This window comes from Cryptomeria japonica, chromosome 9 (genome assembly GCF_030272615.1).
Source record: "Cryptomeria japonica chromosome 9, Sugi_1.0, whole genome shotgun sequence".
Taxonomy (NCBI): Eukaryota; Viridiplantae; Streptophyta; class Pinopsida; order Cupressales; family Cupressaceae; genus Cryptomeria; species Cryptomeria japonica.
Window position 1 is genome coordinate 509,271,893 of NC_081413.1, and position 14,013 is coordinate 509,285,905.

Below are 14,013 nucleotides of genomic sequence, written 5' to 3' on the forward strand. Positions count from 1 at the left end.
CCATATAATATAATTTATTTACCCATTTTGAATTTAACCAATGAGAGTGAAGGGTAGGTAAGGTAAAAAAAATATACTTATTCAACTAAGTGGGATTGTTTTTATTTCTTTATTTAATTTATTGTGCTCATACACCCCACTTAGAAATAAAAAGTCAAACTATTAAATAAATATAAGATGAAAATAAATTTAATCCAAAAGGGAATTAAAATAAATTAAAGAACCAAATAGATAAAAGATGTCGAATAAATGTTAAACCATAGAAAGTCAAATAAATAATTAAATAGTCAAATACCATTAAATATTAGTCGCAAATATTAAATAAATATTAAACAACAATAAAGCTTACCAAATATTATAATAATCATAAAATCAATAAATGTTAATTGTCAAATAAATATAAATATCAAATAATTAAATATTGAAAACTTATAAATTAAATACATTAAAATAAACATTTCCAAATAGAAAACTACACATAATTACTCTAACATCATCAAGTAAATCAACCGGCATAAATTGGACTCACAATACCAAAGGACCAAGTTTACTAACTGACATGGCAAATTATGCCAAGATGTTGACTAAACATGGTGAATAACTTAGACGTAGAGTATGTGAAGGGAATCTCATGCCATCTCCGAACCACATAAGCCATTGGAACTAAGACACGCTCAAACCTGTGAAGCCAGGTGGAGTCGATGTCTGGTACCTGCAAAATCCTGCAACCACAAAACAACAATACCGCATATACATATACATAAGTAGAACAAGCAAGTGATAGAGAATCACGACGACACATCCTGCTCGCAAATGAGTGATGTGGAATCGTCTCTATCATGAAGACAGTCAAACAATAGTCAAACACATCTCATAAACATCTCATCATATGTAAACATAAAGTAGGGTTAGTATAATCGTAATCATCATCAAAACCATGATAAATCTAATCTATCAATAATCCATCACATAGTGAGCATATAAAATCCATTGAGTACATATATCATCAAATCACATGATCAATCATGATAGTACCAACATCCATATAGATCATCAAATTAGCATATGTCCAATAGTATCTAACATCAATCATAAGTCACTGAAGCACATGAGTAATCATCATCCAAATCATCAAAATATAGTCTAGATAAGTCTATCAAGCGAGATATAAAAGTCAACTCTAGTCAAAATAAGTCGAATCAAGGGTGGACACTACACCGAGCATTCAAACATTCAAAGAGCACGAAATTTCCAGAGCTAAGGCATTTCGAGCAAAGAGGCAAAGCATTTCAGCAATCAATCTTTCCAAAGGTAGAAAAAGGTATTTATCATGGCATCCTCTTCTGTACTTGAATTCATAGCAAACCCTATTGTAGTGGAAGTAATCAAGCGCCCTAGGCCCGTTTTTCAGTTAGTTCCCGAGATAGCTAAAAAGGATGATAATATTGGTGCATTTTCCCAAATCCCCAAAGGAGTTGTTTTTGCAGAAGACCCTAGAATGTACATCCATTGCCATGTAGAAGAACCAGGTGATGAAGAAATCAAGAACATGTACAAGATTGCCATATGTGATGATTCCGGTAATGTGAAACCTGAACACAAAATTATTGAAACCTTAGGATTCACATAAATTCTCTGCATTCCAGAATTCCCCAAGGAAGTGATAAGGATAGTATTGAGCAGGGTTCATGGTGAATTTTTCTGGCTAGATTCAATTCATAAAATTACCAAGGAAGCTGTAAAAGTTGTAACAGGGTTACCTTCCACCGGTAACAGACCATACAAGACAAAGAAGGTCTCAAATGACCTGGTAATGAACCTAATCGGTGCAACATCCGACAAAAGGTCTTTAAGGGTGAATGATGTAACTGACATAAATGTAAGATTCATTAGCATGATTTTAGGTTACAAAACAACACATGCAAACAGACTTAACTCAGTTTCCAGCTTATGCATAAAAAGTGCTCATGATATGGTTAAAGATAATGTGAAAATTGATGTATGTGAATGGTTAAAGGATGAACTTATTGACAATCTAGGAAAGATCGAGAAGGATAAGAAAGAGACATTCAGATTTGGTAACTTACTTGTATGCTTAATGCTACATATAACCAAACAGGTGCCTGGTATAGGTAATAAGAACCTTGGATTTGACATACCGGTAGGCAAACAACTATCTGACTTATTGAACAACATGGGTGAAAACAAAGAAAATAATATTAATGAATACTTTCAAGCATTAAAGGCCAAAACGAACACTAAAGTAAGATTATCACAAACAATTGTAGATAAATATAAAGATGACATATGCTTTATGATTAAGAAGGATGAGATCTGGATGGAAGCAGTTATCCCAAGAACAATTTGGGTTACTGAAATGGGTTATGAGACAGATGATCACATCATTGAAACATATGCAAAAGGCCTTCTGAAAGCACCCAATGAACCTAAGGAAGAGGTATTCGGTAGTGCTGAAACCATTGAGAATCAAATTCAATCTGAGAAGAGAGTGAAGAAAGTAGAGGCAACAATGAGGAGAGGTTCAAGGCAGACTAAGGCTATCAAAGAAGATGCACTAAAACAAACCGGTATCACTAAAGATGAGTTACAGGCACAACAACGAGAAACTCACCTTTCACTGCTAGCAACTTCTTCAGAGAGTTACATGCCGACTGCATTTAAAAGAGTTGTGAGGAAAAGACAACCTTCACCGGTATCCACACCTTCGCCTAGAAGAACCAGACAAAAACAACAGGCAGTGAGGCCCTCGGTCAAGAAGTCCACTCCTAAGAAGAAAAAGTTGACACCAAAGAAAAGGACTCAACAAAATATTACTCCGATTGACAAACTGCTAGATGAAATAACAGAGAAAGGACAGTTGAAAAACATCAACAAACTATATGACACATTATCAGTTGATGACGAGGAGAAAGTTGAAAACAATATTATCTTACACTTGGATATCTACAAGAAATTTTTGATGCAAATTGTAGATGAAATACTAGATGAACTATTCAAGAGATTGGAAAGAAGACAAACTATTGTAGAGCTTGACAAGAAAATAAAAATTGAAAAATTACTTGTTGTCTACCCAGTTAGCTCTCCAAAAGAAATAGATGATTTAATTGTAGAGGCTAACCAGTCAGTATTCTCTACTGCACACCGACATATTGCACTAATGGTTGGAAGAGTAAATGAGGTTACAAAAGAAACTGAAAATGGATGGGATATATTCCTTGTTGAGAAGGAAAAACAGGAAGAGTATAGAAACCCTAAACCAATCAATGTACATCAGAAAGACAAGGATAAGGGAAAAGAAAAGGTTGGTGGACCTCCAAGCATCAAAATAAGAGACAATCTATCCCCACCACCACTGGTTACTCCATCGGTAACAACAACTGAAGATCAACCGACTGATGAGAGTATGGATATATCACAGGAGGATACAAATCCTAATTCTGAGGTACTATATACAGTAAATGTTGATACTCAGAAGGTCAACATTGTGGTAGATAAGGACACAACCGACAAAACAGATAAGGCTAGTGAGTCACCGGTAACTGATAACACAGATAACACTGAAGGTAAACCGACAGATAGGAAAATAAAACAACAAGCAGAACATCAAACAGAACACCAAGCAGAGCGACAAGCTCCAAAACAAGAACATGTTAATACAGAACCAGTGCCACCGACAACTATTGGGCAAGACAAACCCTTGTTTAAAGAAATGGAAACACAGACTGACCTACCAGAGGTCACTACAAGCAAGGATATTACTCCCGCCGACGGAATTCAGAGTGTTGACTCTTCAACTACAAGATTTAAATCAACAAATGTAACTGAAGTTCTTTTAGATTCTTTAAAGAAAATAACAAATTGTAGTTCACAGGCATATAAAGCTATAGATGACACAATTCCAATTTTGAAGATGATAGCTCCAAAATGCAATGTAGATAATAAGGATTCTTTGAGTCAACTTGACACTTTGTCTAAGTATATTACTGACAACATAGCGACAGTTGAGCAAATAAAGGAAAAAGCATTCAAAGAGATGTTAGAAAAAGAAAAAGAAAAATTCTTTGAGGAACAAATAAAGAAGTTTACAAGGCAGTTTGACACACTTCTACCAAAACTGTGCAACACACTTAAGGAGTTCAAAACTTTGTACAGAGACACTTGTAAGACAAATTTTTTGACAGTTGACATAGACAAGAAAATGAGCAAGATACATGAGGAAATTAATAAGCTAGCTGACAATTTTATTAATTCATTCAATTCATTATCAATTGTTGAGCAGGTCTTGAGGAAGAGTTACTAAAGCTAGAAAGAGAAAAGGAGAAAATAAAAAGTAAGGCTAAGGATCTGAAATGGAGATCAAGTCCAAAGTTGGACTACCTCGCATGTTCAAGGAAAGAAATATCTGATGCATTAGTACAAGGACAAAAAACATCGATAGAGCAAATGCAACACCTCACCGGTACAGTTCAGAGGACAGAGGCCGCAATAAAAGACAGTAAAAAGTTCATTAAGAACTTGAATTTGGTTATGGCAGAACTTTTTCAAATTGTAACCAACCGGTTACAAGGTTGAGACAAGAAACTACACTCTATTGAGACTTTGACAACCTTTGTCATTGATGCCAAAGGGGGAGTAGTAGTATGAGAAAAATCCAATAACTTAGGGATCATCTGCTCAGGGGGAGCACACATTTTTGGTAACAATTACTGGACTTCAATTCTTGGATACACTTCTGAATTTTTCTCATGAGTGTTGCCATCAATGCCAAAGGGGGAGATTGTTGGCAAATGCACACTCCAATGAGACATTGTAGGTGATTGAAGGTTTTGTCATTGATGGCAACCTTACAATCCTATGACACCGGCAAGGCAATCCACCGACACCAGCAAAGTTAGATTCTACACCGACACACAGATCACCGGCACCGACAGTGAAAGGAAGCATACTGACATAGAAGCCGACATGAATTTTGTTGCTAATATATTTTGTTTATTATTGTAAAATCATTGTAAGCCGACTTGGCAAGTTGTAAAATGACTCTTATATAAGAGAGATCATTATAGAACATTTTATACAGATAGAGGAATGTAATCAGGCGAAATAAGGCATACTTATTATGCGAATTATAGGTTAAGGGTTTATGTAAGAAGCAGAGTAGAAACCGGTACTGGATCTGACATAGTAGATGCTATTTTGAAGCAGTACAAGACACTGGATTTATATAATCCATTTTGTAAGTCAGTGTGACTTCCCATTTTGTAATTGAGCAGTGAGCTCTAGGCACTTGGCCTTCCTGCATGTGTAGGCCCCTCTTGTAGCAGTAATATTCTCTTATTGGCCAGTAAGTGAATATTGTGGGTCACAAATCCCACCGAGGTTTTTCCCACATCGGGTTTCCTTGTTAAAATATTGTGTTATGGTGTGTTTTTCATGTGGTTGCTTTTGTCTCTGTTTATTGCATTACTTTTTGTTTATCGGTACACAGTATTAATATGCTCCACGTGTTTTAAGTTAAGAAAATCTTACAACTGGTTAGATACTGATTCACCCCCCCGTCTCAGTATTTGTGGGAATCCTAACAGATCTTGCAATGCTACATGTTGCCAACTTATTCAACAATATGTGAGAAAATCAACTTATTAGATGAATACCTTGGAATGAATTTGATTCACTTTTATGATTGTCAATCAAATCATTTGCATGGATTTGAACTTCGTTGATTTGTGATGTTAGGATCTTATTTGTTTGTGTGTACAACTTTGTTTCTAAAGGGTTAGTGTTGATAGATAATATTTAGAAGTTTGTTAGGCTCGAATTATTTAGTTTTGGTATAATTTTACTATTGAGTCAAAGATATAAAACAATGATTGAAGACAACAAGTAATCATGTAATATGCATAGAGTGCTAATGCAATGTTGATGTCATGCTCTTGTGATAATGCAATGTGTAATATAACTCCTTAATGAAGTTTGAATAACCTAATAATGGATAAGGGTTAGTTATTTCATATGTCATCTTGGTGGATAATTTGAAATATTAGCTTTAGTCAATTCATAGCGACTAGTTGGAAAGGATAAGCACATGTTTACTTTTAAAATTTGAATTAAAAGTTCATGGGTCACTTACATGCTCATAGATTCGACTTGGGTTGCTTCCTTCCATACCTACAAAATTGATCCAAGATAAGAATAATAAAAAATACGATCAAGATCAATCTCTTAGAATGTATAAAAATAAAGTAAAATAATAATCAAATTATTTACCAACATCCACACACAAATAAATTAATTTTCAACATTACATGATTAATATTCATTCTATCTAAATAATAGTTAAAAATAAAATACCTAAAAAATACTTTAAAAATTCATATAAAATATATAAAAAATAATAAAAATAATAAAAATTAGTAACTATTAACCCCTAAACAATGCAATATTAATAAATATCTCTAAAATTTTCCAAAAATATATAAATAAAACCAATTTTCTTCAAATCCTCTTTATGCAATGTAATAAGTTTTGTATCTCACATTTATGGAAGACTATGTATCAGTCATATGATCTCCTTGCACCCATTATCTCTATGACGAGCGTCTTAGCTTTTGCCTTCCGTATCAAAATTGTGGCCAAATTTCAAACAACTCTTGAATAGAGAAAGGAAATTCTCTTTAGACAGAAATACGAGACGTAAAGAGATAGAGAGAGACTGAGTAGAGAGAGAATTGAGGGATAGTTGAAAGGGACAAAGCGAAAGGCGGAAGGAATATGTGTGCTTGGCATTGGGCAGAGGAAAAAAAAAACATGGAGAGAGATAAGCTTTCAAAACCCACTGCAAAGCCGTCACATTCCCAATACAATGATTTGAATATTAATCAACCTGAAGAAGAAGAAGAATATGAAGAAGAAGATCATCAAATCAAGAAAAAACAAAAATTGGATGACCATGAAGAAAGAAGAGGCAGACCAAGAGGAAGGGGAAGACCCAGAGGAAGAGGAAGACCAAGATTATCTGATACAGTGGCCCTAATAATCAGATCACCTTCTGTTTCTGCCGATGACCATGATGATGATCACCAAAATCATAGGAGAGGGAGGAAAAAGAAGAATCTTAGGGCTGTTGTTGCAGCAGCTGAAGGAGGATCACAGGAGGCGGAGGGTGTTGTTGGTGGCAGTGTTTTGGGTAACGGGCAGTCTAGATCAAAGAGGTTCTCTGGATCACCCCCTGAATCCTTGAGGGACTACAAGGTACGGCTGCTGATTGGGTTTGACCGGATCTCTTTATTTTAACGCCGAATCATTGTCCCCATGAGAGAATAATTAGGAATTGGATCTACTCGCATGGGACCCAGTTGGGTCTTTTTAGTTTTTTATATATATACATTTTTTAATTTTTGCCTTTTTTTGGTGGACCCATTTAGGGGTTTTTGTGTTTTCTGTTGTGAAAATGGTGGCATACCATGCCCTGTTCCTTTAACTGAAAGCAGTTGGGTGTATACACATATGTGTGTATATATGCAAACACTTGCTTGCATGTGCAGATATGTCTTTAATTGGGGCAGTTATTGGGCTACAAATGAGCAGAGCAACTTACCCTTACCCACATCAGATGAGCGAATTTGTTCCTGCAATTATAGAGAAATCTGCACTGTTGATTTTGGTATACACAAACACACAACCCTGCATGTGTATGGCTTTGATTGTGGAACACATTGCTCTCTAGTGGTTCATCACCCACGCGAGTGCATCAAGTTCATCCTACTAGATGATCCACATCAGCCGTAAAAAGTTGTTCCTGCTATTATAGTGAAATCTGTATTGTTGATGTGTGTTTAAATGTGTTTATAGACACACAAAATCTGCAATATTGATGCCTCTACATATACACACAAACGCGTAAATGCTGGATTGATTAGGACATCTATCGGCCACAATGGTTTTTCACTCATATGAGTAGAGCAATATATTCAGCCTGCAAAATGACCTACATCAGCTGTGGATTTTTTCTTTGCAATTATAGAGAAATTTGTTCTGTTGACATATACGCACACACAAAAAACTGAATGTTCATATTTGTTATTGACTGTGGAACTTAATGGGTTCTATTGGTTGATCATCAACATGAGTAGAGTAGAGCAACCTATTCGTCCTGCAAAATGACACACATCAGTTGTGAAAATTTGCTTCGACAATTATAATGAAATCTGCATTATTGGTGTGATCTGTATTGAATTTGGGTAAACTGCATCAGCATTGCTTGCTACTCTGATGTCATCACTATAAATAGAGAGAAAACTTGCACCTTTGATGTAATCTATTTTGAAGACTAAGAATATGCATTTACATCTCCAACTTCATGCAAACTTGATGTTTACATGAGCCTTGAATTGTAGAAGTTATACATCAGAAGAGCAACTTACTCAGCTTGCAAGTGACCCACGTCAACTGTGCAAACTTATATATACACCCACTTGCATGTGTATATGTGCCTTTGATTGTCAAATTTATTGGATTCCAATGATTGGGCATCTACATTAGCAGAGAAAGTTTTTCATCCTGCAAAATCACGTACAACAGCAATTGCAAGTAAGTAGTCTCACAGTTGAATGTCTATGTGTTCCCTTAACTGCGGAAGTTATTGAGCTTCAATTGTTTGATTACCCATATAAGTATAGCAACTTAGGCATTCTGAATGATGACCCACATCAGCTGTGCAAATATGTATAAGCACGGAGAAACTTGCACCATTGATGTGATCTATTTTGAAGGCTAAGAATATGCATTTACATCTTCAACTTCATGCAAACTTGATATTTACATGTGCCTTGAATTGTGGAAGTTGTTGGGCTTCAATTGATTGATGGCCACACGAGAAGAGCAACTTACTCAGCTTGCAAATGAGCCACATCAACTGTGCAAACATATATACACCCACTTGCATGTGTATATGTGACTTTGATTGTTGAAGTTATTGAGCTCCAATGGTTGAGCATCTCACGAGTAGAGAAAGTTATTTATTGTGATAAATCACATACAACAGCTGTGCAAGTACGTAGACTCACAGCTGAATGTGCATATAGCTTCAATTGTTTGGTCACCCATATAAGTAGAGCAACTTAGGGATTCTGCATAACGACCTACATTAGCTGCTCAAATACGTATACATGCATTTGCATCTGTATATGTGCTAGTACTCCAATGGCTGATCACCCACATGAATATAGTAACTTACTTGGCCTGCAAAATGACCCACATCAGCTTTTCAACTTCATTTTACAATAATGGAGGTTGATTTTGGTTGAGGTCAAGCCACAAGACCCCTTGGGGAAGCCTAGTAGAGAATTTCTTTGTACTTACCTTATATGTAGTTTGTAGACCAGACTTCTATTGGTGATGTAGAATAGGGTTGTTACTCATGGACTTAGAATTTGTTGATTTCTTTTGCTTCCAATATAATGGCTGCATGTGATTCCCAATGAGGTAGAATATTTTGCTTTTAAATAATTGTTATGACCCATGGGAAATTATTTTCAATTATAACTGCCATTTGTAACACATCATTATAAACATCAAATAATCAGCATATTATACTAAACTATTGATGGAAGTCAAAAATGAACACAGGCCACTAATAATATTATCATAGATGAAGTGAAAGTTAACTGAAGAGAAAATAGAGAGCATCAAATTGTTTTATAAGTAAAGTGAGTTGCAACCTTAGAATTGTCCGATTAGATATTCAGTACAATGCAATATTTTTTATAAACACCAACATTTAATCCATTACAAATACAAATAATTGGGGTTTAAAGCTTGCCTGCAAACAACCCGTAGTTATATTCATCATAAATATGTTTGTTGATCCCAAACTTGGAAAATGATTTGAAATAGATTTGGAAGCTTCTCTGCACAATTCTTCAACAGAGATATAAAGTTACTTATGTGCCGATCCTCTGCAATATGCCATTGAAATCAACATACACAATCTTGCCTTTCTCTGAAATTTTACTCAAACAACATTTTTCACTACTGGACATTTATAATGATCTTACAATTTTTCTAGATTGATCATCATGGGACAATAAGTGGTATAGTTATACAAGCTAATGACTGAAAAGAGACTCTGAATGCCAACCCCCACAAAAGCATGTAAGAGGAAATGTTTTTTCCTGCTGCTTGGGATGCTAGAATTTTAATTTTTGTCTTATGCGAGGACATACTTTGCATTGCTGATAATATATGCATCCTACCTTATGTATCTGGATGAATTTGGTATATTTCAAATATGTATGTGCAAATTATGTTATCATATCATGTTCGTACAACTGTTGCAGGCCCAGGGAGCCTGGTTCACACCGAGGTCTTATTTTGTACCTGGCTTTGCTTCAAATCCTCTGCATTCTCGGTTTGACCAAATATTTTTTCATGCAGTGAGTGGAGACATGTCTCAAAGCACTTTCTTATTCATGCAACAGTTGAATAAAATCTAATTATTTCAATCAACTGGATTGTGCTATATTTTAATGATTGAATTTGGATTGAAAACATCATGATATAAAGCCATGTGTGTTCTGAGAGACATGTGAGAGTAGGTGAGGCTCCAATTTTAGGAACTGGGTGTTTGGAAACATATTTTCATATCTCCAGATCTGTACATAGAAAATACAGAAATAAAAAATGTAACTACAAATCCAGATCCAAAATTGCAAAGCACATTTAAGAATCTGGTTGGAATATGAGTCAGGTAACAATGTGGATATATATCACGACAGTATAGTAGTATATAGAGTATATACATAATCTTTTGCAGTTTACATTCACCTTTGCTTACAACTATGGTTAATTAGTAACTACCTTTTGTTTAATGTCTTGGTAGCAGGCTGCCTAATCACATGAATATGAGAGTTACCATTTGCCCAGCATATCTTCTGGTCGATATGATTCTGAGCATGATTCTTGCAATTGCACTGAAGTTGCATTCTGTATCTGTTTTTCATGCTTTTGAGTAATTTAGTTTTCTGTTTTAGATGTGTATAAGTTATGCCTTCTTACATTACTAATAATATCTTCAAATAATTTTGAAAAATGAAAATTACATGGTTCAGAATGAGACATCTTATGATCTATTTTTTCTTGCAGAAAGAGAAGCAAAGTAGCAATGAAGCAACAGAGCCAATTTCAGGTTTGTTTATTTCTGCCTTGGAATTGTTAAAGTTCTTGCATGCAGTTCTTGATTTATCTAGCTAGCTGGCCTTAACAAATTGAAATTCTAAATTTGATATCTGTGGAATAGGAAAATTAACAGAGCAGCGGATGGCAACTCCAATTCCAGAAAGAAAACTGCTTGAACTTGTCCTTGATAAGCTTCAAAAGTGGGTTGATTTTTTCTCTGCTTTCTAATGACTAACCTTTGTGGCAACTTGCAAGTTTAGGTTCTCTATTTTTGTGTGTCTTTGAATGGTTTTTATTGGAATATACTGCTTCACCCTTCTGTTTCATGATTTGAGTTTATAATCTTACGGAGAATTTCGTTTTCAAGCCTCATTTTGTTATGTAATCTTGTGACATCTATCTATCCTTTTCTGACAGAAAGGACAAATATGAAGTTTTTGCTGAACCAGTTGATCCAGAGGAGGTATTATACTGTAGATATGACACTCCTATTATTTAACATATCAGTGTTATTGATTTCAAAAGTGACATTTCCCATATATCAGGTCCCAGACTACTATGAATATATAAAAAATCCAATGGATTTTGGTACAATACGGTTGAAGCTTGCAGAAGGAGAGTATGCTAATTTGGAGCAGTTTGAGGTTGGTCAAAAGCATTTTTGTTTAACCTACTTTTCTGAAATATTATTTCCTGCTTTTACAATTTGTCTCTGAGATAACATAATCAGAAATAGTGGTCATAAAGCATTTCTTCTACAAGCATATTCTTCCATAAGAGAAATCACTTATAAATATTCCTAGGCACCTTCTGGAGCGTAATTGAATCCTCAATTCATCTTGGTTTATTCTCAATAATAATTTATCATTTGGTTCCACATCACTGAGCTATTTTCTTTTTTTTTTTGCAATGTTTTTTTGGTAGAAGTAAAAGCATTAGCTATCTCATATTTATCTTAACGTGCTGAGGTCAGCTGACTGTGAAAAATCCTTTCTGAATATATTCAACAATATTCTTTGAAATTTGTTTCAATCTCCAATTACTGCTCTAAAAGAGCTATCCATTGAATTGTTAGCTTTTGGCAAAGCTAGAGGTGTTGCTTGTTAGTTTTAGGATCAGAAATGAAATAAGCAGAAATACACAACACAATAGATAATTAACACAGCAATTTACCCTAGGAAAACCCTCCTTTCTCGAGGGAGAAAAACCCAGCCAATAATATATCACATATATTATATTGAATAAGGCAGAAAATCTACTTTACAACTTGGCCAATCACAAGGCCAATTGATGCAAAGATGATAGCACCTCTCTAGATGAAAATCTGTAAATGATATTATTTCTCCTTGATTATAATCGATCTGAAGCAAGATGACAATCTGCTGAAGAGAATTGTTCTCTTCCTTGAATGTTTAGATCTGCTGCTATCAAATGAAGATCTGCTACTAAGGTACGAACTTGCTGCTGAAGAATTCGATTGGATGCCAAATGAAGGAGATTGGCATGAGTATATAAACATAACTTGGTGTCTCTTCATGAATAGCCGGCCTCATCAAGGAGACGACTTTACAAAAGGAAATGAGGCGACTTTCCCATGAGTCGGCCTTAATATAAATAAATATAATTATTATTATTTTAAAATAGGTGTTACTCCTCTTGAGTCGGCCTTGATAAATTATTATATGTTTCGATTTAAAGGAGAAAGAAATCTCCTGCAGCTATTACATCAACACTCCCTCTTAGCTAGGGAGATATCTTTCCAAATATCCATGTCATGGAGTCTCTCAACATGACACCCACAATCGCTACACCCATTTGTGGAAGAAGGTTCATCACGGAGTCACTCAATGTGATATTGTCATGGAGTCACTCAACATGACGTCCACCATGGCTACTCCCATGTGTGGAAAGGATTATGTGCACAAGTGCCCATCACGGAGTCACTCAACATGACATCCACCATGGCTATTCCCATGGGGTGGAAAGAACCACATCTCCGTCTCAAAGATGGACAAGGGCTTTCACCTCAAATTTCTCCCTCTCAGAGAAAAATGCATTAACAAGGGCTTTCACCTCAAATTTCTCTGTCTCAGAGAAAAAATGCATTAACAAGGGCGTTCACCTCAAATTTCTCCATCTCAGAGAAAAAATGCATTAACAACAGATAACACAAATCACTGATGCTAAGCCTCCCTTTCAGCAAGGGCTTCAAGTACTAGTATCAACCTCTTGACCTTCTCGTCCAAGGTTGCCTTTGTTGTTTTGTTAGACTCCCTTTGAATGTTAATTCCTCCTCTTCGAAGAAACTGATCGACTTTAGAGTAAGAAACCTTCTGAATCAACTTTAGAGCTTGGCTCCTTCTGAGATGTCCCCATGGCAATTTCCGCAATAGAAGCAGGTTGTGTAGGTCTTAATTTGCAATCTCGAGCAAAGTGACCATACTTGTCACACCTGAAACACTGAATGTGAGAGAAATCCTTCTTCTTCGGATTTGGGGCAGAATCTGATTCTCTGTCTCTATTCCTTTTTCTTCTTTTGCCTCTTTCTCTAGAAGTATGTGTAGCAAGAATTTGATTTTCTACATCATGATGGTTTCACCCAATTCCTCTTGCTGCCAACTTGGACTCTTCTTGAATACAATCAGCTTGAAGATGATCAAACTTGGGCAACTTAGATCTCCCACTGGTGCTTTGGATGAAGGGCTCCCAAGATTGGGGAAGACCATTTAGTGCCAACATAACAAGATCCCTGTCTGCAATTATGTCCCCAATAGCGCTCAACTGATCTCTCAAATCAGCAATCTTCATAAAGAATGAGAT

General features: G+C 35.5%; 1 protein-coding gene and 1 long non-coding RNA gene across 6 annotated transcripts in view; one reads left to right on the forward strand and one right to left on the reverse strand.

Moving 5' to 3' along the window:
• Nucleotides 1-316: 316 nt before the first annotated feature.
• Nucleotides 317-6,686, reverse strand: LOC131046904 (uncharacterized). The gene is made up of 3 exons (XR_009106079.2): nt 6,555-6,686; nt 6,149-6,186; nt 317-722 (listed from the first exon to the last, which is right to left on the reverse strand). It is a non-coding gene; the product is annotated as an uncharacterized LOC131046904 (long non-coding RNA).
• The window catches only part of LOC131046903 (uncharacterized), a 37,891-nt gene continuing 30,514 nt past the window's right edge, over nt 6,637-14,013 (forward strand). For 2 of the 5 annotated variants that reach the window (XM_057980730.2, XM_057980731.2), the window contains exons 1-6: nt 6,637-7,269; nt 10,356-10,451; nt 11,161-11,203; nt 11,315-11,393; nt 11,611-11,656; nt 11,739-11,837. In XM_057980730.2, the coding sequence (XP_057836713.2) occupies nt 6,790-7,269; nt 10,356-10,451; nt 11,161-11,203; nt 11,315-11,393; nt 11,611-11,656; nt 11,739-11,837 (843 nt within the window). In that variant the 5' untranslated portion in view covers nt 6,637-6,789. Of the gene's footprint in view, nt 7,270-7,562; nt 7,682-10,355; nt 10,452-10,900; nt 10,953-11,160; nt 11,204-11,314; nt 11,394-11,610; nt 11,657-11,738; nt 11,838-14,013 lie in introns of those variants that run through there. The other 3 variants (XM_057980733.2, XM_057980734.1, XM_057980732.1) reach the window with 3 other exon arrangements.